Raw genomic sequence first — 25,545 nt, forward strand, 5'->3', positions numbered from 1 at the left:
TTGTACAATGGGAATACACAAACTTTAACATATACAACATATTTATTCTTATGTTTTTAATAATTGGTTTTTTTCAATTTAGCCATTTGCACCTCGTTCTTCTCCACTCTCCTTGATCAAATCTGAAATTTGTAGTGTAAATGATAAATCAGACTAGTGATATCGGAGATGTGTTTTACTCATCCTGTGCAGTTCCGATGGAGATTTCTTCACGTAGCTGTCGGATGTGTTCGGGTTAGAGGGTTTTAAAGTGCTTGGACCCTATAGGAACTGGCTGCACCCGTATGTGATTTGCGCTAGCTGGAGAAATGTTTCTTGCCGAAAAGGCAACCGTTTTGCCTTGTTCTCATGTCTTCCTTCCACACTCTTATATTGAAAAAGGACTTTATATTGGTCACAACTCGCAAGCGTCCACTTCGTGGTTTCAAGTAACTTTCACACTGAAAATAAACAATTTTCTTTGTAATAGCATTCCCAATGAGAAGTTCTATCTTTAAGGATTTCAAAATACATGTATATATATTAATATTAGTATTTAATTATGTGAGTTTTAAAACTACGAAACTATAATAATATATATACATATATATGTATTTTGAGATCCCCAAAGAGAGAACTTCCCAATAATTCGGTATTATTCACTTCATTATGACACTTTCGTTTGTGTCTCTTATATTGGTTTACTGGTCAAGGGCTTTGTAGTAGTAGTAAACTAAATTAAAAGCCTTAAAATGAGACTACGTGAAAACAATAAAGAAAAACCTACATTTTTAAACTAGATATGGTGACATGGCAATCAGACATGCAACCGCGTTACACCTGGGCAAAACCCATGTGTGTGCAAATGTCCTACAGAAAACTCAAAGCTTAAGTTAGAGAGCACCGAAAATGGTTTAAACCTGTCTTCTTCTCTCCTGACAAGATCAGTTGTTAATGAATGAAGTTTCCCGTGAATAGATGAATAAATAATTAACTAATATATAAATGGAGTGTTTGGTACGTGCGGGCCTTCATGGAGACTGCGGCGGTGGGAGTTTCTAAGGATATGGCGTCGACGGTGTTTCCCGGGTTCAAGTTCTCGCCCACGGACGTGGAGCTGATCTCGTATTACCTAAAGCGGAAGATGGACGGCTTGGAGAAGTCCGTTAAGGTTATACCGGAAACCGATATCTACAGTTTCGAGCCTTGGGATTTGCCCGGTTTGTCTTTGACCCGATTCTTTACTGTTTTTTCTTCTACATTAAGTTTTGCTCATCTTTATTCATTATTAATCTCTTCTAATCCGTTTCAGTGTCCTGTTTTGTGTTCTTGTTTTTCATTCAATCTTGTTTTTCTTTTCCAGATAAGTCGATTGTTAAATCTGATACCGAGTGGTTTTTCTTCTGTGCACGTGGCAAAAAGTATCCACATGGTTCACAGAACAGGAGAACAACCAAGATGGGATACTGGAAAGTCACTGGGAAAGAACGTGATGTCAAGTCTTCTTCTCAAGTGATTGGAACAAAGAGGACGCTTGTCTTCCATATTGGTCGTGCACCAAAAGGTCAAAGAACAGAGTGGCTTATGCACGAGTACTGCATGAAAGGAGGAGTATATATGGTACACTATTCTGAGGTACAAATTAGTCAAAAAAAAAAAAAACTATTCTAAGGTACCCTTTTTTGTTGTTGTTAACCATTACATCAGAGGTAACTTTGGCTACTTGAACTATTCTAGTCTTTGCCTTGTGTTTGATAACTTATCTTCTGTGAATTTTCTAGGATGATGCTTTGGTTGTTTGCCGGCTTAGGAGGAACAGAGAGTTTCGTACTTGTACAAGTCAGAAGGCACCACTAGAGCCACATTTAGCAGCCGATAAGCACATGATCTTGCAAAATGGTGCCGCCAGTTCAGGGAGCCCGGTTGATTTTTACCTTGCAGGTGAATCAGGGGACAACCATCTCACTGAAACACCAGAAAATCTACAGGTTTACCCCCTTTTGTGTTTGTATTGATGAATTATGAATCTACCGTTTACGCACTCATATACTTGTTTCTAGCTGAGGATATAATAGTAACGTTTTCGCAAAAACAAATTTCTTTTATATATATATATTAGTAACGTTGCACATAGCGCATATCTATATATAAACGGTATCCAGGATGGGAATTTCGGGATGATGGTTCTTGATTCTGATTGTTGTACTTGTTGATGAAATTTTTGTGTGTGTGTTTAGGTGGAAACTGAAGAGGATTTCTATGGGGATATCCTAAGGGACGAAATCATCAATCTTGATGAAGTGGTGATGTCAGGGAAGACACCAAACGAAGTGCCAACACTTGAATCAGTGTCAATGGAGATACGGATACTTCCTTTACCAAACATGATAGACGGACAGATGGCTTCAATTTTAGATGAAAGACCATCACAGGAAAAGAAAGGGAAAGGGATCAGTGGCACGGAACCACTGTCGAGCTGCTTCATGGGTGTATACTCGATCAAATGGGTCAACCGAGTAAGACGGGACGTTATTATAGCTGTAGTTGGTCTCATTGTAATGCTGTTTTATCAAGAGTAACGCTGTGGAAGTAGAAAGAAGGACCAATGGTGTTTTCTTGTTCGGTTTATTGAACCAAACCGGTGTTATGAATCGAAATATATATATATATATATATATATTAATATTTCTTTCATTTATCTTCCCAAAATGAGACATCATTTTACAAATTATTCCAGAAAATAGAAGCTGATAAAAAAAAGCAAAAGAACAATCGAAATCTATATTGGTTACGCTTTTCATATGATGTTTTCATAAAATGGATGGGGGTATAGTTTAGTCAAATCACACCTCGCTCCGTAACATATTGTGGAAGACTAGTTTCATCCATTGCAGCTGTTCTATTTTATTGTGTTAAAATCTTGTTGAATATTACTTGGGAGGATTGTCTTGTTTGTGATGAACGTTGAGATATTCAAGTGTAATGAAATTTTCGAATTAGGGTACTTGGTAATAATCCTTATATAGTTATGGTTGATTCGAGTATTATCTATCACACACATATGACTATATACATAATCTATATGTGTCTATTCGTATAGTCAAGCATTTGTTCGTTAGTTGGTTTGACTTTGAATGAGGGTAACAAAAGTCTAAGATGACAAAGGCAATCTTATTCTTATGTCATATGAATCTCATATTCTAGTTGACAAAAAAAATCTCATACTTCTATATGCAATTTTGTTTGTATGTTTCATGATTCCTTCAGTCAGAGCCTAAATCTCACCAACCACACTACCTACAATTTTCTAAGTCAAACAGAACCAAATCCGAAGGAATTTTAGGCTTTGATTGTATTGTACTTTTAGAGTAAATATTTACTCTAAATTTACATTTACTCTATGTTCAGCCAAAAACGTGCCAATCAGGTTAACTACTAACTTTTACCTTTTCAGCTAGCTAGTCACTGTGCATTCAGAATAAAACACTCTCTAATTTTTATTCTTGAACTTATAAGAGATATATGATTTGCGCTGAATTTTATTCTCTCCCCACTTTTCACCTTTTTTATATTACTCACTTTTCCACCATTTCATTTACTCCATTTTACTCTCACTTTTACCAATCACTCTCTTAATCTCTTGACTCTACATTTTTGTTCGCTTTCTTAAAGTCAAACAATCTTAGCAACTAAAAGCCATTCACTCTAGTCATTTTTTTGGAGTCAATCTTTACATCATTGTTAATCATATTCATCATTTTCAATAAGAATTTGGAATATGCTACTTCGAAGTGTTTTTTTTTTGAATATTCATCATATACAATTTTATTTATTTATTTATTTATTTTTTAATTTTTATTTCTAAGAAACATCTTATTTTAAATATTATACTGTTCGTGAAACATTTATTCTTTTAGGTTCTCAAATGTCATGGCAAAATCTTATAATATCACCCACCCATATAACTATATTTGTACTTGTCAACACTTATCTAACTATTTTTTTTTTTGAAATTATATACAGATATTTTAACTCCACAAAAATGATCTAAACTAGTCACGTGTTACTACGTGTCAGTGCCATATCTCTAACGATATCGAATTGTTAATTTTTTAGTGGCCGAAAATCGTATTCTGGTAACTTTACCGTATTGAGTTTTTGTCCTAAGTTAGATCACCACCACCGACTATGTTCTGTTCTTACCTTACATGTTCGAAATAAATGGTCGACTTCTCTGTATTTCTCTCATTTTGAATTTGAGTTTTCATGATATAAAATTATAAAAAGGACAAAGTATCTCGTTTGTATATATCCGAATACTATTTGGTAATAAATGCAATTTCAAAGCACAATTCATACACTCAATCTCTTGCATATTATTTTCAAATCACATTTATTGCTACAAAACATCTCATTTTTATAATTACTTCTCAAGAGTATTTATGGTGAAAGCTAGATAAAACTAATTAATTTAATGTGCATTCAATGAAACCCTCTCACCTCTTGTGTGTGTTATATTTATCTATATATAACAACAACGAGTAACATGAAGACGTCAACTTTCTTTTAACTCTCAAGAACAACAACAATAGTTTTAACCAAGGTAATCTATCTTCGAACTCCTAGTTAAATTATCGAAATATTGTATTTAGACTTCGCTTTTCTATAGACTTCGCTTTTTTTTTTTGATAATTCTACTGTGTTTTCTTTTTACGATAGATACATGTATATTATTGTTTTATTAACAATCGATTTTTTTCTAACGCAACCTTGGTTTTGATTTTAGTGTTTCTTATTCAGATTCCTATAGATTTAAATATATGCAAGAAACATGAATCAGCAAGAAACCGCGAGTACTCTTGAACTTGATCTGAAACTAAACATATTGGATTCATCTTTGCCAACTGATGAGAGCCCATCTTCGTCGTTGTGTTCGGAGGAAGCTGAAGGTGGAGAAGGAGAGGCTAAATCGATTGTGGTCGTTGGTTGCCCTAATTGCATCATGTACATCATCATGTCTTTGGATAGTAACCCTAGATGCCCTAGATGCAACAGCCAAGTTTTGCTTGATTTTCTCACAAGAAACAATAGCCAAAAGAGTATTAATTAAAAAAATATCCAACTAAGAATGTTCTTTTTTTTTCTTGATTTATTGCCTCATATATTGATAGTTTAAACTACTCTACGATGAACGGATGTATTCATAAAACCGAAATTCTATATACTTCTGTTTTTCAAGAACATCGCTGATCACTTTTATTATTTGTATAATTGTATTAAAGTTAAGCGATAAATATTAATTCTTTGCAACAGGCGATTGCAAAAAAAGACTAATATATAAGATTACAAAGATTTTTTTCCAGTGGTGGATTATGGATATTAATGACGGGTACGTATTGTCTTCAAAACAGTGATGGTATTCCGTTTTGGGTAATGGGTAGTCGTACTAGCTTGGCATTTCTTGACCATTGCAATATGTAGTTTTATAAATAGAAGGGAAAATTGTTTTATAGGCCAAAAATAGTAATTATGTCCCATTAGACTAAATTCTATTTTATACTATTTTGTCTCTAATGCCTTATTATTTTTGAAAATAAATTAAATAAAAAGTTTTACAAACAAATTTTTCTTAGAAAATAGTAATTACTGATGAAATACATATATAAACTTAATGGTATTTTTTTCAGTTCTAAAAATATTTAAATCATAATTTCAAATTATGTTCTATATAAGTAGAATTGACATTCTATGAATTAGAAAATGATATTCATTTTTTTCATTGAATCTACTATGTTTAGAATACATGATTTACGTAAATAATAGTACTTTAAAAATATTTATAATACACATTTCGTGCTTAACCTATCGCTCTAAAATCTGTAGAAATCAGAATGTACAAATTACTATAAATCTAAAACCTGCAGAAATCGAAATCTACGCATTACTATAAATCTAAAACCAGTAGAAACCGAGTTCTACAAATTTACTGTAAATCTAAAACCTATAGAAATCGAAATATACACAATCTTATAAATCTAAAAACCTGTAGAAACCGAGTTTTCTACAGATTTATTGTATTCTACAGATAATAATAATCAGTTCCAAAAATATGGAAAGAAAATATTTGAAAATATTATGTTTTCATATATGAAAAAAAATCGATTTTTCAGGAAAAAAAAATTAAAATTTCAGTTTTTTTTTAAAAAAATTATTTTTCAGCACCTTCAACGTTTAGTTTTTTTTTATTTGAGGATTTTTCATTTTTTTAATTTTAATTATTTTAATTATTTATTATATTTTAATATTTAACAATTGTTTTGTTAATTGTAATTTCGAACTTATAACCAAAATTAAGGGTATTGTTCACATTTTAAAAATAATTAGTTTAATGAGACATAAAATATATGAAACTAATCTAGACATATTACCTTCTTTTTTTTGCCTGAAAAAACATTTTTACCATAGATAAATTAGTAGTTGTTGACTCGTTGTAAGTTCAATGTACATGTACCTGACATAACTACGTGTTTAACATGAAAAATATGGAAACAAAGATCTTTTCCTTTTTGTGTACTAAGTATAGCATTAAATGATAAGTATATTGTCATGTATACATCATACATCAAATAATAAATAGGTTTGGTTCACTTATTACCAAAGTTGTTGAACTAACAAATTAAATGTTCATAAAATCACGAAGAAGAGTTCTTATTATAAAAAAAAATCTTCACCTAAACTTACTATAAAAAAATGCATGTTGGTTTTCACGTTAATGTAGGATTCAGCATTACGTGTGTTTCGTTCCTTTCCCAACTATCAAAAGAAACAACACTTATCGTCTAACATTATTTTTATCATTATACCACACCACTACTAGTATACTACCCAGTTTCAATCGCATAAACCAAACAAACAAACAAAAACTGATTTCTTCAAAAATATTTTCAAAACTAAAGATATTGCTTGCTACATCAGGTCGATCTACTTCCTTGCATATTTATCTATTCATAAAGTTGAACAAATCGTAACATATTTACTGATTTCCAATAATTTCTTTATCCATATTGTTTCGTGTGGTCACCAATTGATACTTGTATTTTAGACAAAAGACGCCGTCTCTTTTGAGAAAAATTGGGTTCACTCCTAGGTTCACCAACCAATTAAAAATTAGCATATTAAATGTAGTCTTTTTCATAAAGACTTATTCTTGGGTTCACTCCCTAAGGTGAACTTCTAGGTTCACCAACCAATAGGATTTCATTATTTCAAATTCGATATCTTTTAAAAAAGGAAACAAACTATTGTCAAGTTATATTATGTTTTTAAAATAAAAAGATAAAAAATAAAAAATAAAAATAGTAGTAATTACAAAAAAATATTTTTAACGTTGTGAGGGAAAAACTAAACCCTAAATCCTAATCCCTAAACCCTAAATCTGAAACCCTAAACCCTTGGGTAAACCCTAGACCCTTGGATAAATCATAAACTCTAAATCAAAAACACTAAACACTAAAACACTCAAGGGTTTAGGATTTTAGTGTTTACTGTTTTTGATTTAGAATTTATGATTTATCCAAGGGTTTAGGGTTTACCAAGGGTTTAGGGTTTACCCAAGGGTTTAGGGTTTACCCAAGGGTTTAGGGTTTCAGATTTACGGTTTAGGGATTAGTATTTAGGGTTTAGTGTTTTGCTGGCGACGTTAACAATATTCATTTTAAAAAATTCTTTTTTTTGTAACTACTATTTTTTTTTTACTTTTTTATTTTAAAAACATAATATAACTTGACAATATTTTGTTTCCTTTTTTAAAAGATATCGAATTTGAAATAATGAATCCTATTGGTTGGTGAATCTAGAGGTTCACCCTAGGGGATGAACCCAAGAATAACTCTTTCATAAAAGGAAACAAAATATTTTGAATTTACTTTTTAAAATAAATCGATAAAAAATAAATAAAAATATTAGTAGCTGGAAAAAAACATTTTTTCTAAAAGTTGTTAACGTCTACACTAAATCATAAACCCGAATTCATAAACACTAAACCTAAACCCTAAACTCTTAGATAAACCCTAAACCCTTGTGTAAATCATAAATCCTTAGATAAATCCTAAAAACTAAACCTTAAAATTTAAGGTAAACCATAAACCTTGGGTAAATCTTAATCTTTGGGCAAATTTTAAATCATTGAATAAAATCTTTTGGGTTTAGGGTTTTACCCAAAGGTTTAGGATTTATCAAAGAATTTAGAGTTTATCCAAAGGCTTAGGATTTATTGTTTAGGGTTATGAATTTAGGGTTTAGTATTTATGATTTACATAAAGATTTATGATTTACATAAAGGTTTAGGATTTACCTAAGAGTTTAGGATTTAGATTTAGCGTTTATGATTTAGGATTTAGGGTGGACGGCATTAACAATTTATAGAAAAAAAACATTTTTTTTGCAGATACTAATATTTTTATTTATTTTTATCTATTTATTTTAATAAATAAATTTAAAATATTTTATTTTCTTTTACGAAAAACTGCATTTAATATACTATTTTTTTATTAGTTGGTTCCTTTAGGTGAACCCAAAAATTTTTGTCTATAGCCATCCCAAGTTTTAGTGGGTTTTATGATTATGATAAAGCCCAATTAAAAAGATTCCTATGAATCAAGAGGTATAGGCTTTACTTGTTTTCTAGTCGCCACAAATTACATTCATATACGTTACTAATCACTCAGTACAAACTTCATTTGATTTTTTTTTTGGGCAAACGATACTTATATTGAAGCTTAGGATACAGAGTTTTGAAACAGAAACAGAGCCTCTTTGGCTAAGCCATCAGCGACTACATTACAACTACGAGACAGAAACTTAAACAGGATAGATGAAAAGGAGTTACTCAACACAGCAATGTCATGGAAAATTCCTTGTAAGGCGATCACAGATGAGTTTCCTGTGATCAGATTGATCAGTCCTTTTGAATCTGAGAAACAGATCAGGTCACTGAGATTGTTGGATATAGCAGCTTTTAAAGTCTCCTTTAGCGCCACCGCTTCGGCCACAAGTGGAGAGGCTGCGAACGCGAGCGGTAGTGATCCCTGCAGGAGAGTTGCGCCGTCTTGGTCTGAGATTGTCCATCCCATTCCTCCCTTACACGAGACGCTGTTCCACGCTGCATCAGAATAGCAGAGAGCTGCATTCAAGGGGTAATGGGTTTGAGGCACCGCAATGGGGCAGTCTTTTGCGGAAGCAGGACGAGGGGTCGCTTTCGCAGTCGAGTCTTGCCACTCTTTTGCGTGTGACTGAGAATCGATTAAAGTTTGAAGTCCGTATATATCTACGCTATGCTGCATGCTTGCATATGAAATGAAATCTGATATATATATAGACAAGCGTCAATTACACACACGTGTGTTTGCGTGTACATATAGAAATAATAGATACATGTAAGTGCAGGTAGCTCATGACAGAAATTGACGGAACACAGAGTTACTCTGATTCTATAAAATAGTGGGAAGCTCAAATGCATGTCTTCATTATTTTATTATTATATCTTCTCATGTTCTCAAGTCACGTGACATTCCTCACCCTCGATCTTTTTGCATGCGTATACACACAAAGACATATAGGATGCATATACAATAACTAATGGCGGATACTAATTAAATTATCAGTCCTTTCAAATAAATATTTTTATGAAAGATAGATTTGGGACAGTGGGGTTCGAATGTTTTGTATTTAATTATTCTATCTAAGAAAGAACAGTTGTTAATGCTTGTAAGAATACAAGAGTCATGCACATATCAAGACCTAACATCCAATCCATTAGTAACAATTGTTAATTCACAGTTTAATTACCCTTTCTCTTTCTCTCACTCACTTTTCCTTTTCACCATAAAGCACTAATCGTGTGATCATCATCTTAATGACTACTATATCTCTAAACCCTTCACACACACGTCCTCAACACTTCTCGCGGCCTCTTATAATTTTAACAAACCCATGATATAAATCCAAATCAACCAGTATCTCTTGTCAAGATCAAACTAAAGTTCGATACGATGTCGAATCTGATTCGAACAGATCTTCCAAAGAAGAGGAAGAGAGGAGAAAGTAGGGTTTTTAGGCTGAAGACATTCGGAGAGACAGGACACCCAGCTGAGATGAACCAGTTCTCTTTTAGAGACAACCTTGGGAAGCTTCTTGAGTTTGGTCACTTTGAGAGCTCTGGTCTCATGGGAAGTTGGTCCTTTCAGCTCGAGGTTCATCGTCACCCAAATCCTCTCTATGTTCTTCTCTTTGTCGTCGAAGAGCCCATCGAAGCCTCTCTTAACCTCCGTTGCAACCATTGCCAATATGTTGGTGACGTCATCTCCCTCTTTCTCTCCACTTCTCTCATTGTCTATATATATTTGCATATCGATATATATATGTGTGTGCATGCTGATACATCCATAAATATGATCAACGATCACAACGTAACAATAGAAAGAACTGATAAGATGATTTAGCTCAACGAGTAAGCATTTTTCGTTGCATATCTATGAAAAATATAACAAGCGGAAAAAATTGATATGGTAATCCAAGAGTACGGAGGGCCGGAGGCTCAACCTCTTTTAGAAGGATGATAGTTTCATTGATTCAAATTTCATATGTCAATTTTAATATGTTACATGTAATAGGTCAAAAATATGTATTATGCATTTATTTATGCAACATTATAGGTTGGAGAAACCACATGATATGCAACAAGAAGTACCATTTCGTGATCCCCTCAAAGGAAACAATGGCCGCCTTTCTAAAACTAGAAGGAGGAATCTGCGCTTCTCCCGAAAAAGAAAGTCTATCCCATCTTGTGGAACTTCAAGGCCATGTCCTTCACGGCTTTTTCCACTCCAACGGATTTGGTCACTTGCTCTCTATCAATGGCATCGAGTCCGGTTCCGACCTGACCGGTCACCAAGTCATGGAGTTGTGGGATCGCCTCTGCTCTGGTTTAAAGGCCAGGTATGCGTATTAAGATTATAATTATCATCCTTAATCCTTTATATTTGTATACGTTGTGCAATGTTCACGTGATACATATCATATGGTATATAATTAAACCATTTAACAGAATTCTATTACTTGTCATAAATACTAAAGTATTGGATTTTTAACCATTTAATTCATGGTAGTCAAGTGGTTTGAAGATTCAACACATGGTTGAGAGCAATTTCAATCATATTAGTAACTTTTTAAACTCAAGAAACCACCACTTACATAGAACTTGGGACGAAATTCTGGATTTTAATTTCGAATTATAGATATTATTGGAAATTTCTCTTTTGCTTTTAGTTATAAATTTTACATATTTGGCCATTTTATTAGAAATGGTAACAATTATTTGTATCTTATTATGTTATGGTATATAACTATATATGTTGGATATAGGAAAATAGGGTTGAACGATGCATCGCACACGAAAGGGATGGAACTGAGGCTACTGCATGGAGTAGCAAAAGGAGAGCCGTGGTTCGGTCGTTGGGGTTACCGGTTCGGGTCAGGGACATACGGAGTGACTCAAAAGATCTATGAGAAGGCACTTGAGTCGGTCCGCAACGTACCCTTGTGGTTGCTTAACAATCACCTAACCAGCCTTAACCGTGAGACTCCAATTCTCTTGTCAAGGTATCAAACTTTATCCACCGAGCCATTGATCACTCTCAGTGATCTCTTCATGTTCATGCTTCATCTCCATTCGCGTCTTCCAAGAGATAGCTACATGAATAACTCCCGAAACCAAATCATCTCCATTGATAGTACCAACTGTAGATGGTCTCAAAAACGGATTCAAATGGCTATTAAAGTGGTTATAGAGTCGTTGAAAAGGGTCGAATGCCGGTGGATATCGAGACAAGAAGTGAGGGACGCAGCTAGAAACTACATCGGGGACACGGGTTTGCTTGATTTTGTGTTGAAGTCACTCGGTAACCAAGTGGTCGGGAACTATTTGGTCCGACGTAGTCTAAATCCGGTGAAAAAGGTGCTGGAGTATTGCTTGGAGGACATATCAAATTTATTACCAAGTAGTAACCATGAACTCACAACCCTTCAAAATCAATATCAAATGGGGAAGACGACTACAGCCACGAACGGACACAACAAGATCACAAGAGGTCAAGTGATGAAAGACATGGTATACTTTTACAGACACATTCTTATGGACTACAAGGGAGTGTTAGGCCCCATAGGCATATTGAACCAAATCGGAATGGCTTCAAGGGCAATCCTCGACGCTAAATACTTCATCAAAGAGTATCACTACGTGAGAGATACATCAATGAAAACAATTCAGTTAGATGGCGGTGGAAAATTAGGAATATTCTGCACAATCGCGTGGAAATCCCATCATCATAACAATGACATAAAGATGCCTCCACAAGAATGCATAGTGGTGAGCAAAAGTGCAACAATGAGTGAACTGTGTAGAGAGGCAGAGAGAGTGTTTAGAGAGATCTATTGGGAACTAAGAGACGTCGTGGTGGATAATCAAAGGGAGATGACTACAAGGGTCGATGAAATGGCACTGAATGGGAACAAAGGATTGGTGTTAGATGGGAATGTAGGAGTGATGATGAACATTGAAGTGATGAAGTATTATGATGATGAAGATAGTAAGAAGAAGGATAAGAGGATCGAGTGTGAATGTGGAGCGAAGGAGGATGATGGAGAGAGGATGGTGTGTTGTGATATTTGTGAAGTATGGCAACACACAAGGTGTGTTGGTGTTCAACACAATGAGGAGGTTCCTCGCATTTTTCTTTGTCAAAGCTGTGACCAACATCTTATCCCTCTCTCTTTTCTGCCTTAAACCATTCACGTTATAAACCTTGTTTTCTTATATACTTCATAAAATAATTAAATACCTACGTGTACGAATTTGGAATAATACCAGATAAAAATTATTTACAATGAGCAAAAACTTAAAAAAAAAATTCACATATTTCATTTCTGAATGAAAAAAGTAAATCTTTTTAAAAAGTTATTCCTTTTATTCAAATGTAGTTTTTTGTTTAAACATAAATGAATATGTGAAATGAATGAAATTTTGTTTGAATCAATACAATTGTTTCAAGGAAAATACAAGTAAAAGAATGAAATCCATTATTCCATTAATAATCTATATTCTGTTTTATTTATCATTCTATTTTTTATTTCATAAATAATTATTCTTTTTTTTTAAGTTAGAGGCATTTCTAGAAGAGAAAAAGACCAAAATAGCACTAAATCAAGTTTTTGTTCCCAAACTAGCACTCAAGGCCAAAAGTCACAAAAATAACACTCAAGTGGTGGGGTTTAGGGTTTAGAGTTTAGGGTTTAGGGTTTAGAGTTTAGGTTTTAGGGTTTAGAGTTGAGAAGTGAGGTTTTGGGGATAAGATTTCAAATTTTGAAAAATAAAAAAATTTAAATTTTTCAAAAGATAAAATATTATTTTGGTCATTTTAGTTTTTGAGTGCTATTTTTGTGATATAAACTTAGAAAGGTGTTATTTTGGAGATTTGCCCTTTCTAGAACAGAAGTGGACACATATCAAATGTCCAGGGTTTTAAAGGTATTCATGATCCTGATCCGATCCGTTTTACACACTGATGAACCATTATTGTGTACACTAACATCTTAGTGAAAGAAGAAGTCAGCCAAATTATATTGAAACTATAACTTTTCACAGTTTTCGATTGAACCAGTATTCACCTTGATAAATTGGTCACCATTTTTCGCGTTCATTGCATGCAAAATCTTCTTATAATCATCAGTCACAACCCAATCAGTAACACTGAAATTCAAACAGTATCACACTTTACCATAAGTTGTGTATACGCATTCTCCTCTCTCACCCACATCCTTAGTTTTTTCAATCTTTCCCTCAACGTCTCCATACCAAGACACCATATGCTCTATTGTTTCACCTCTGAGATGATGTCTTAAATTAGGAAGAACATCTTGTTTGTTATAACGTGGTATGTCAGTGCTATACTCTGAACAAATACATTTTGCTCTATTCAATAGGACCAAAAGAATAATTGGATCATACCTAACAAACAAATTAAGCTAAGTTAAATGTCTTACACAAGCTAAGCAAATGGCACTCTTGTTTGGGTATGGATCACAAAGCCATGCTTGCCTTGTAACAAAATAAACTTTGTTTAGAGCATCATTTTTTGAAAATATATTAAGTGCTGAAGTCTTTAGTTTATCCATAAACATGCAATATTTTACCACGTTTAGTATTTCTACTATTAAATTTTAATATAGTGTTGTTTTAAAATCTATTTGATTAAAGAGGAACAACTAAAAATTAACCAAAAAATAAAGCTTTACATAATTAGTACAAACATGGCTCTTTAGTTAACAAGTTATAAACTTATCTTCAACATTTTTCTTATTTTTTCTTAGTAGTGTATATTATTTTGCTCACTATTTACCTCAAATTTCCAAGTTTATTCATTCTACAATTGTTTAATTTTCTATATTAATACATTTATATTTTTTTGAGTATGTCAATAAAAATAATTGATTCACTTTCTTGTTTTATCTAGGAAAACAAATAATTTTAAAGCTTTATTTTGAAAATTTTGGTTTTAAATAATGTATCATGAACGCAAGAAAATAACACTTTTCTAGTTTAGTTCTTTATTTGTTTGTTATATAATAATATTGTTTGTTATTCTAAATATTTTCTTAATGATTTTCTTCGGGATGCTTTGTATGTTGGCACGACATTGAGTATGAATTACAAAGTCGGCTTACCAGTTTGGCTCTATCTTTTTCCCATATTCACAATTGTAGTCAATCAGAGCATCATCAGCTTTGGTAAACAAGACCCTTGCCACTGGTTTGAGATTCATATACAAATATCTCTCATTTGCTGCATCATTTCCTCTCTTGAGACAACAATCATGTAAATCATCATCATAAGACAAACATAGCGAATATGTTTAATTTCTCTAAAAATTATTCTTACCAAAGCACTTGTGCCACACTGTCCAAATGACTCAAATAAATTTACATTTCTTCGACCAATGAAATCCTGAGCCATGCTTATTATAACACTGAAAGTGCAACTGTGGTGATGTGCTGAGTGTTGTGATACTAGGCTAGAAAATTCATCAACAAGGGTAATCTCAATGAGATATATCTTGAATGCAGTAAAGAGAAATATTCTCTCCTAATTTGAGCTTCAACGTTCTGAGAGTGGACCTCCGGAGATGCGCTATGGTGAACAAGACAAGTTCGTTGTTTACAAACTCTTTGTAAGTTATTTGATGTTCTCTCAGTCGAAGCTGAATATAAAAGCAAAATGTATATCACCAACAGATATAACAAGGTAAGAGTAGATTATATCTTTGAAATAAAGAGTTTTAGTAATAAAATCCTTTAACTAAACATGGATTGTATAAAAATATCTCAACAAAATAATTAGATAAAATAATTCTCAACTTTAATTCTGTTAACGTATTTCATCCTCCGTCATGGTATTTTAGATTGAGGGTGACAAACATTCATGAAACTAAAGTTCAGAGTTTTGTCATCGAAATTTTTGTTGAGAATGTTTTTTACAATATATATATATATATAAAAAGACACAATACATATTTGCAAGCTAAATTTTTTTGTCATACAATGAATTATAATTTGTTTGAAGGTTATACAACCCAATTTCCCTGTATATATACCAATAACATATGGTTTGCTAACTGTGGAGGAGGCGGAATAGGAGGAGGACGAGAAGGGAGAAAAAGAAGAAGAAAAAGAAAAAGAAGAGAAATGAAAGAGGAAGTAGAAAGTGAAGGAGGAGAAAGATAAATAGAAAAATAGAAAATAATCGATTCACAATAAAAATGCTGTGACAAAATATACATTGTAATGCGATGACTAGAAGTAGAGATGATGGAGTTGTGAAAAGAACCGGGAGATGAAACATAGCAATTTATTCATATACATAACATATCAACTAACATAATACAGATTTTGATGCTAAGTTACAGTTATATTTTATGGGTTTATAATTGAATAGAACACAAGAATTATTACATCACAAGAGAGAGAAAACAAAGAGGAAGAAGAAGAATGAAAGGAGAAAGATGATGAAAATAAGCCCTTTTTCAAAAAAAAAAAAGAAAAAAAAAAGAAAGATGATGAAAAGAAAACAAAATATAAGGAAGAAGAGGATAATGCGAATAAAGATAAATGGTAATATAATATAATGTTGTAACATGCATGTGTCTATAAAGAAAGTAGTATAACATAGATTGTTACAATATCCTATAAACAAACATTATATATTGGTTGTTGAAAGAGAACAACAAAGTAATATTAGAGAAATTATATATTGTATTGAATCATGAGTTCTGTCTTCTGAGAAATCTATACTAGTTAATTCATAACAATGGCATGCAATTGTTTATATTAACATGAAATCTAATTTCTATTATATTTTTTACAAACCGAAAAAATAGAATAAACCATACTACACGAGCATTGTTCATCTTCAATTTAGTAATGTGATCTTTCAAGATATACTCCACCTCTAAAAAAGTCTTTTCAGTTTAGTAAGTGATTTTTCTCTCTCCAATCGTTTAAGATTCCTTATAACCAATACTTTAGGGATGTTACTGTGTCTGAGGAAATATACTATTTGAACAAAAACACACATTAGCATTCACTTACAAACCCGATTACGATGCTATTATTACTACCACAAGATAGAGTATAGTACGTCTATTAATTGCAATTGAATACAATATTTCGATCATATATCTTGAAAAATATATTTGTTCTACTCAATTTGTAGAAACGAAAAAAGTATAAGATAGAAAAATAACGATCATTGTTCATCTTCTATAATTCAACACAAAATCAGATTTTGGGTTGGTTGTGATATGTTAGTTGTTTATAGTGAGAGCTGATCAAAGCTTGGTACAATTATGGCGGCTTCTGGTGCTAAGGTGAATGTTTGAGGACACATGGAAGCTCAATTTAAAATCACCGAACCCAAAAATGTATAAGAGCTACGGAAAAGAGAAAGTAATATTGAGCTATCCAATGGGAATCCAAAGATCATTTGTTTATCAGAGGAAGATAACCGAGATATTTTGACACCACTATAAATGGATGTAAAAATAAATTATATATTATATATATATATATATATATATATTTGTATTAACAATTCTCTTATAAGGACACTTTTGTATTTAATATATAAAATACATTGTGTATTCTATCCACACTCTTCATATAGTTAGTTTGATAATTAATAACTTTTTGATGTTATATTTGCCAATTTCCTTATCCCTAAACCAAATTTTTTATTTGCAACACTCCTATCCCTAAACCAAATATCTATGGTCAATTATCTATGCTCAATCTACTTTAAATTTTGATAAATCCAAGGAGCTCAAGGAAAGATCTTGGACTTGATCGTTTCTAATTCCTCTAAATCCATTATCAATACCGTATAAACTATTATTATAATGTACATCCCAGAAATAGAAATAAAAGAGATGAATGATCATCATTAGACCAACCAACTATTAAACCAAACGTTACCTTTTTCTGCAAAATGTAAATTTTTAATGCGTTAGGCATTCATTGACATATCCCTCGTTTCGCAACTCGTAACGAATAGAGATGAAATGTATCTTATTGAATTAAAATGTAACTATGACTTTAGGTGAGCACGCAAATGCAATGATTGGGGTACAAAGACAAAAGCCAAGTTGGACTGACTGAGTCTAGATACACAGAAGTTGCGTTTGTAACAACAAACACGAGAGTCAAAGCGTCTCCAAGACGCGTTTCTCACACTCTACAACACTTCCCCTCACCTATTTATACTGCAAATACCAAATTTAGAAATAATAATCACATCAAGAAGACGAAGAAGAAGAAGAAGTTTCAGACTACATACGATTTGAATCGACGACGATGACCAATCCACCTGATGCAGATCTCTCCGATCGTAGCCGTTCGATCGTGATTCGTTCGGTCTGGGCTGAGAATCTCGACTCTGAGTTTGAGCTGATCAGCCGAATCGTCGAAGATTTCCCCTTCATCTCCATGGACACTGAGTTTCCCGGCGTTATTCACAAGGCGGAGCCAGCTCTTCTCCGCCGCGGAAACCCCGGTTACCTCTACAACCTCCTCAAATCCAACGTCGACGCTCTCAGCCTCATCCAAGTCGGCCTCACTCTCTCCGACGCCGACGGCAACCTCCCCGATCTCGGCGCCGACGGGCGTCAATTCATCTGGGAGTTCAACTTCCGCGACTTCGACGTCGATCGCGACCCCCACGCGGCGGACTCGGTCGAGCTCCTCCGCCGTCACGGGATCGATTTCGAGCGTAACCGCAGCGAAGGAGTCGAGTCGGAGAGGTTCGCGGAGCTGATGATGTCGTCGGGGCTGATCTGCAACGAGACCGTGACCTGGGTGACGTTTCACAGCGCGTACGATTTCGGTTACCTGGTGAAGATTCTCACGCGCCGGGAGCTTCCGAGCTCGTTGGGAGAGTTTCTCCGGCTGCTCAGGGCGTTTTTCGGCGAGAGAGTTTACGATGTGAAGCATATGATGAGGTTCTGCGAGAGGAGATTGTACGGCGGTTTGGACCGGTTGGCTCGGTCGCTTGAGGTAAACCGGGCGGTTGGGAAGTGTCATCAGGCCGGTTCGGATAGTTTGCTGACGTGGCATGCGTTTCAGAGGATGAGGGACTTGTACTTCGTTGAGGATGGGCCGGAGAAACACGCCGGAGTTTTGTACGGTTTAGAGGTTTTTTGAAAAGGGGGCTATTAATGGAATTTAAACTAATCAAATTCGATTTTAATAATACAGCATAATATGCACATTTGATTCATTTATTACTCAATTTAACAATACAAATATAAATCGATTTTTAATATATAGTCGCAAAACAGCTTGCATAGTGCACATTTGATTTTTTTTTTTTTTAATGCTTCACACATAGTCTTCCATGGTTGAATCATAAAACATGGATATGAATAGATATCTTAAGTAAAATTTAATTATTCACAATAGTGTAACATATATTCATGAGGACGATCAGTTTCTCGTCTTAGATGAAGAGGTTTGATGTCAAACATCATCATTATTATCAAGAGTGACATAAAGACGAAGCAGTCTTCCGAGTGACTTTCCACGGCGGTCGTGTGGTGGCGGAAGATGTGAACAGATGTCCACAAAAGCCCTTACGATGAGATTGTGATGAGGAGGAGGGTTTATGTCCAAGAAACACCTAAGAAGCTGCTTCAGATCATCTTCTGTTTCGATATCTCTCTCGTCAATCATCTGGTTCATTGAGTTCTTGTAATCTTGGAATGGGTTGATTGATTCCTTAGCCATTGCGACGCTCTTGTCAATCTTAGGACATGGGCTGCGTAACACCGTGGGAGAAACTTGTGGTCGCGGGGTGTAGTAGCTGTGAGTAGGCTGGACACCGATACTCGTTACTTGCCTTATACCCGTTACTTATCCGTACTCGCTTCGTTTTTTCAAGTACTCGTAGTTGCCAAGTCAAGTTTCAAGACGTTGAGTTTTGCCACTTGCAAGTACAAGGCAAGTAACAAGTATCACAAAAAAAATTACGACTCGCCTTGATATTATTCGTTACTTGTTTTACGACTAAAAAATGATAACTAAACCATAAAAACCAGGAGGTCTGGGTTTCGATTCCCGGAAAATGCAAAATTATGCTAATTAATAGAGAAAATGCTTACAAGAGATCTGCAGCATGGCACAAAGAATACATTCAAGCGTGGATCCGATAGGGCGGCTCATGTGATGCAGTTAGACGTGAATCCTAATAAGGTAGGTAGAATTGTCGGTTGTAGAATCGTCTGTAATATTTCTCATAGTTTGTAATAGCATAATTATCCAACGTTAAAAAAAACCATAAAAACCGAAGCCGTAAACAAATATTTCTTTGTTGTAAGAAATAAACAATTTTTTCTTATCGAATTCCATTTTCTGTTTTTAGGTGCAAATATTGTATTTAAAATAACTCTCGTGTTTTTACTAAGTAGAGTAAATAAAACAAACTTCATAATCTTCTATCATATTATCTATCAAGTATTTTTAGAAACTTAAAAATATATACAAGTAATTAATAAATACATCTAAGTAGCAAGTAATCGAACAAGGCAAATAAAAATATTTTTGGAAAAGTACTTGAAATAATAAGTACTTGTTTCCGACAAGTACAAGTCGAAAAATTCATTACTCGTTCAAGGCAAGTCAAGTATCAAGTATACGTAAAAAAAACAAATATCCTCCTTGCACCACCCCTACCTGTGAGATGAAGGCCGAACGGTAGAGCCGCAACTGCATGCCATACAAATGGGCTTGAATATGGTTTTGAGTGTATATTTTCTCTTCTTCTTCAAAGACAACTTTTTTTTAATTACAGGGACGGGAGGAAAAAGAAGTTCATGATTGAGTGAGTGTGTTTGGTGTGGGGAAAAGTATGTTAAAAGAGGAACCTTTCTTTTTGTTGTAACTTAGCTTGAAGATTCAGCATTGCTCTTTGCTTGGGAGATGCTTAACAACTTTGATGATTTGCTGCTCTTTTTAAGAAAAATAATTCTATTTGTTTTCAGTGTTACTTTTGTAAGTCATGTTATATATCATTTGGAGAAAATTACCTTTTGTGTTTTTCTTGTAAAACTACCTCTCGTGTTATTAGGATTTACATATAAAAAAGTGATGTCCAAAAAGAAATCACTGAAACAAAATTGAACTAAATTTTATTTTAAATCAAACAGTACTAATAATAGCATAAGTAATCGAGACATATTTCGTCTTTAGATTGAGCACATATATGGTGAGATGAACATTTTCAGCATTAATTGTTCTGATAAGCTTAGCAGAAGACATCATGAATCTTGTCAGCACAAGAACAATTTTTTCTTCTCCCTATCTCTCGAGATCTCCATCCTTATGATATTTTTTGCTTAACTCAGATTTTCCATCTTAAACTCAGAACTCAAATGCTCTTGCATCTTCCGAATCTCACACATCTTTTATGCTATCAGTATATCATCTACATAGAGCATCAAATATATGAGACTCATTTCCTAACTTGCTCATATAGACACAACAATCATAATGCTAAATTGACCTATTTAAATTCATGTAACTGTAAGGTTAATTAGGGGTGCTCCACGCTCCAACAATTTGAGGACGGAAGAGAGAAATCTAATAGCTTTGAATAATATTTTCTTGTGGGAGAGGTTTTGGTTGTAGAGGAAAGGTTATTATAGTAACGTTTTAGTATACCACAAATAGCACATTTGAAAACTTTTTAAGCACCTGATTAAAATCCTATTAAAACGTTTGGCATTTTCACTTGAGAATGAATCTTAAGAAATCAAATGGGTTAAAGGCTATTCTACAAATGTCGATACGCTAAAAATGAAGAAAAACAACAACAGAGGGTTGCTTTCTCAAGTTTTATTTTGCAATGCTAATTGCTATGATAACGCATGCAGCTACTATACAAGTACAACATAACTATGGATATACAGATATGCGGTGGTGTTTGTAGTGTAGCAAGGTAACTTCAGCTACTTGTCGATCTCTTAGCAGTGGATTGTTCTGGTTTTGGGCTCGATGTAGTTTGTGACTGTTCCATGGTTGTGTTGCTCGGTCCAGCGCCTTGATCAAATGAAACCATCTGGTTCCAGGTCGGTTCAGCTAATGATTATAAGTGAAGGAACTCTAAACAGATTTAATACTTGGAAACGGAAAAAAAAAACGTCAAAAGCTAAAAGAGAGATTTAAATCAAAGCAGAGAAAGTGACGGAATCAAGGATACATTCGTTTGGCCACATGTCTGTGATGCTGACTTCGCCTACCTCTGACCGAAGCCAGTAATCTACATCCATCTGTGCATAATGTAACACTCAGATAATTAATTAATTAAGATCTGACTTGCATATGATCTTACTATTCCTGGCTATATGTTGCCTTCTGAAGTGTGTAGATTGTGATTATGCAAGTAGTGAAATCATTTTAACTTTTTAAGGAAGAAGAAGTTGGGACTTACATCCAAATCTGGAGGAACAATCTTCATGATACCATCAACAAAGTCATGAGATTCGATTTCGGAGGAAGCTCTTTGTGTATCATCAACTTCCTGTGTTTCCATGTTTTTGACGGTGATGTCCTCTTTCATTGGCATGGAAACATCTTGGTTATCAGGGAGACCAGACGTTGATGGAATATTTGAAGGTTCATCAGCATTAGGAATGTCCTCAAATGTCTCTTCGAATTGACTTGTATAACAAAATAAAATGTCAGTCTCACTTCAGTTTTATAAATCCAATTGAGGACAGGATTTACCTGACGAGATATACGTCTATTGGTCCCATAGTGCTTCTCAAAATTATTCTATATCTCCGCTGAGGATAACCGCCAGCCTGTTTAATGGAAGGATAAGTAATGGAAATAATTACATACAGTGCTCGCTCATTTGGTTATGTGTGCTCTTAAGCTTTACCTCATCAGGATCTGGCACCTCAAGAGTTGTTCCATGCGGTGCCTTTACAGCGATCAGCGTACTATTCTAAAAGGCATGAGAGACACCAGAAAATCAGTTTTTTTTTTTTTCCAGTGAGTAGAATGCAAGGGAAAGAGAAACACGTAATTACTAGAAGGGGGACCAAACCTGGAAGCATGGTAGGTTCTTAATGTCGTCTTCAGCAACAAATAGAAGCCTAAAAGGTGGAGAGTCAGAGCAAATAGGTATATTGTAATTGTAGTGTGCAAGTCGCCAGGAGAGTAGGAGAAGCTTACCTTTTATTGTTTTCATCCTCGCTCAAGCTTGTTAATCTTTCTTGTGATTCTCTGCAACCAGGTTGACTCTCAATAAGATACAGGAAAACAAAGGAGAAACGGAAAAGAAAATGATCATCGAGAATACCTGATCTGGTCATCCAATTTTGCCTCCTCAAATGAAAGGTTTTGTATTTCATCCTGTTTGAGGATTGAGGGATAACAAAATGTCAAACTAATTAATGAAAGTATGAATAATCTGAATAGTTTTTCAAACAGAAAACCGAAACAAGAAATAAATGAGTGACTAAGACTTCAAAAGAATTGCAGTAACCAATCATTCACTTACAAACAGATGTGTGTTTAGACTATATGAGAAACATAAAATAAAAACTCCTCCTTCAAATGTACTAGTAGAAAGTACAATACAGAGCTTTTGGTTACTAGTATCCTAGTTACCTCTTTAACAGTTAAGATCGCGAAGAAAAGGTATAACAAGAACTCTACTAATGCGGATTCATACGATGTTAAGGAAAGACAATGTGACTTTATTATAAGAACGATTATTAAAATTGATGATAATATACTGAGCAATGCAGAACATATTATGCAGTGGAACATCTGACAGTGACAGGTAAAGGAACATCTACGCATGCTATATACCTGTAGGTTAGCTATGTTTTCCATTGTTTCGCCTGGGTTTGAGACATCGAGGCCCCTAAGAGAGACAAAAGAAAACTCAGAAAACGTGACTAATACATGAGGCATCAAATCAAAAGAATCTAAGATGTGATATTCATATGACATCCTTACTTCCACTTAATCCTGTTCTTGAGCGTCTTCTCTATAAGACCTATTCCTTCTAACACATTGGTTATATCGTATATCCGCCTCTTTTGTACCTGCATCAACAGAAACATGCATCTAAGTTTTGACAGAAAGTAATAGATGAAGAGGATAGGTAGGAGAATGAATATGCCACCTCTAAAGTATCAGCTGCTTTATTCAGATCAAGAATACCATCCTCTGCTTGTTTTATCAGATTGATAAATTTCTTTGTCAAAAGAGCTGAAGCACATGAGATCATATATTATTACAGAAAATAAAAAAGAAGGAAAGATTATCATCGAAAATAAGTATTAGTTTGTGCTATAAGTTATTACCTAGCGAGCTATCATATCGACAAGCACCAGCCTGGGCCAAGTTATTTCCAGGAGAACCTGCCAACACAAAAAGATCCTTCTCACTACATTACAAGGGTCCCTCACATTCTCTTTTTTTCATGTAACTGTTAGGCCGCAATTATTAGATGAAACCAATAAAGAAGGTTTAGCTCAGATGACCACCACATATAACTAAACATCGTTCCTGATAACAGTTGTCTGCGTAGGTAGACACGAAACACAGAGCATTTCAGTCCAAAACTCACCTGCATTAGCCTTCACTGATCTAGATGATTTCTTGGCCTTCCCTCCTTTCGCTGGCACAGGTGTTTGGAGAAGACCAGTATTCAATTCACTAGGCTCATCTATCCGGTTTACGATATCTGTCTTCCGCTTCAGCTGCTCAACAAATAAAAGACCAGAACTGTACAGTTAAATAACACCAAACTGGAAAGAATAAAAAAACGAAAGCTTTAAGCAGATGAATAACTAACTGAAGCTGACACTCCACGCTCAATCTCTAGAAGCTTATCCTATCAGCATCATACATACTACTGTCACTCCACTGAGTCTAAAAGCATAAGGCAAACCTCAGAGAGTAATTTAACTCAACGGAAGAACACATCTAACTCTAAATTAGCAAGAACATGAAACACCACAAACCCTAGACCAGCAGCTAAACTAATCCTTAGACTATATACTAACTTGCAATACGCAATCAGAGTGGCTAAACGCGATTACACCACCGTGGAATCAGATTCTCATCGCTTATTGTTAAAATAGCCTCGCCTCAAAATCAAAATCAAACTTCAAAAATTAACAACCTAAAAACCTAAATAAAAGACTTACGGAAGATTTAATCACAATTTCCTCGGAAACCTGATCAAGACCTCCGCCACCGTGCGTCTCCGCCGCGTCAAAGCGGTGATACTCGCCGGGAGCAACTAACGGAGGCTTCATAGAAGCCGCAGAAGGATGATGCTGCCGCTTAGACGGCGGATTATGCTCGGGTCGTTGGTGAGAGTCCGACATGGGAGCGAATCTCGAGAATCCGCACCACCGCAAACGAAACGGCAATCTCGGGGATAGAGAATCTCTCCAGAAATTGAGATCTCCGGGGAAGGAGAGATCCTAAACGGAGGCGGATCTGCGGCTGAGATTCCGGGAAGGGAATGTGAGGAGGAGATCGGCGAGACGAGAAAAAAAAAAGCGGGAGAGGAAGAGGAAGAGGAAAAGTAAAGAGACGGTGGGAGACGAGGAGAAAACGAGGGAATGAGTTGCGTTTGGTTTAGATAACTGATGTGGAGGGAAGGAAGCGCACAATCTTTTTTACTCTTCTTAATTTTTAACTAAACTAGATTCTTTAACCGCGCTACGGACAAACGGACGGTTTATATTTTGTATTGTTTTTGGTATTTATTTTTAAAAATTCGTTAACTTTATGTAATTTTATTTATTAAACTCAACTGTTTTATCCTACAATTTTACGTATTACTTATAATTTTAAAATTTATAATTTTCCATATTTATCTATTCCTTTAAAATAGTGGTATGTTATTTGGATCATTGTGATCTCACAATTCTTTTA

The 25,545-nt window shown here is 34.5% G+C and overlaps 6 protein-coding genes across 6 annotated transcripts; 4 read left to right on the forward strand and 2 right to left on the reverse strand.

The window, feature by feature from the left end:
- The first annotated feature begins 847 nt into the window (after positions 1-847).
- Positions 848-2,630, forward strand: LOC106371661 (NAC domain-containing protein 89). The gene is made up of 4 exons (XM_013811748.3): positions 848-1,199; positions 1,343-1,614; positions 1,761-1,967; positions 2,217-2,630. Exons 1-4 carry the CDS (start codon positions 1,013-1,015, stop codon positions 2,556-2,558), a joined length of 1,008 nt encoding a protein of 335 aa, XP_013667202.2. The 5' UTR covers positions 848-1,012; the 3' UTR covers positions 2,559-2,630.
- Positions 2,631-4,479: 1,849 nt separating this feature from the next.
- On the forward strand, positions 4,480-5,341 carry BNAA10G14080D (protein salt-induced and EIN3/EIL1-dependent 1). Its single transcript, XM_013810427.3, has 2 exons — positions 4,480-4,582; positions 4,766-5,341. Exon 2 carries the CDS (start codon positions 4,811-4,813, stop codon positions 5,087-5,089), a length of 279 nt encoding a protein of 92 aa, XP_013665881.2. The 5' UTR covers positions 4,480-4,582; positions 4,766-4,810; the 3' UTR covers positions 5,090-5,341.
- A 4,201-nt stretch (positions 5,342-9,542) lies between these two features.
- On the forward strand, positions 9,543-12,923 carry LOC125579224 (PHD finger protein MALE STERILITY 1-like). The gene is made up of 3 exons (XM_048743065.1): positions 9,543-10,329; positions 10,692-10,974; positions 11,401-12,923. The coding sequence occupies exons 1-3, from the start codon at positions 10,029-10,031 to the stop codon at positions 12,818-12,820; spliced, it is 2,004 nt and encodes a 667-aa protein (XP_048599022.1). The 5' UTR covers positions 9,543-10,028; the 3' UTR covers positions 12,821-12,923.
- A 4,792-nt stretch (positions 12,924-17,715) lies between these two features.
- Positions 17,716-18,904, forward strand: LOC106371662 (probable CCR4-associated factor 1 homolog 11). Its single transcript, XM_013811749.3, has one exon. It carries the CDS (start codon positions 17,938-17,940, stop codon positions 18,781-18,783), a length of 846 nt encoding a protein of 281 aa, XP_013667203.2. The 5' UTR covers positions 17,716-17,937; the 3' UTR covers positions 18,784-18,904.
- Positions 18,905-18,908: 4 nt separating this feature from the next.
- LOC106371663 (transcription repressor OFP10) lies at positions 18,909-20,433 on the reverse strand. Its single transcript, XM_013811750.3, has 2 exons — positions 20,311-20,433; positions 18,909-19,441 (listed from the first exon to the last, which is right to left on the reverse strand). Exons 1-2 carry the CDS (start codon positions 20,352-20,354, stop codon positions 19,099-19,101), a joined length of 387 nt encoding a protein of 128 aa, XP_013667204.3. The 5' UTR covers positions 20,355-20,433; the 3' UTR covers positions 18,909-19,098.
- A 901-nt stretch (positions 20,434-21,334) lies between these two features.
- Positions 21,335-25,231, reverse strand: LOC106371664 (transcription factor E2FB). The gene is made up of 14 exons (XM_013811752.3): positions 24,807-25,231; positions 24,224-24,356; positions 23,958-24,014; positions 23,777-23,862; positions 23,608-23,696; positions 23,458-23,512; positions 22,943-22,995; positions 22,816-22,866; positions 22,688-22,736; positions 22,520-22,585; positions 22,363-22,439; positions 22,067-22,295; positions 21,836-21,905; positions 21,335-21,714 (listed from the first exon to the last, which is right to left on the reverse strand). Exons 1-14 carry the CDS (start codon positions 24,987-24,989, stop codon positions 21,581-21,583), a joined length of 1,332 nt encoding a protein of 443 aa, XP_013667206.2. The 5' UTR covers positions 24,990-25,231; the 3' UTR covers positions 21,335-21,580.
- Between the last annotated feature and the right edge of the window lie 314 nt (positions 25,232-25,545).

Source organism: Brassica napus, chromosome A10 (assembly GCF_020379485.1).
Source record: "Brassica napus cultivar Da-Ae chromosome A10, Da-Ae, whole genome shotgun sequence".
Lineage (NCBI taxonomy): Eukaryota > Viridiplantae > Streptophyta > Magnoliopsida > Brassicales > Brassicaceae > Brassica > Brassica napus.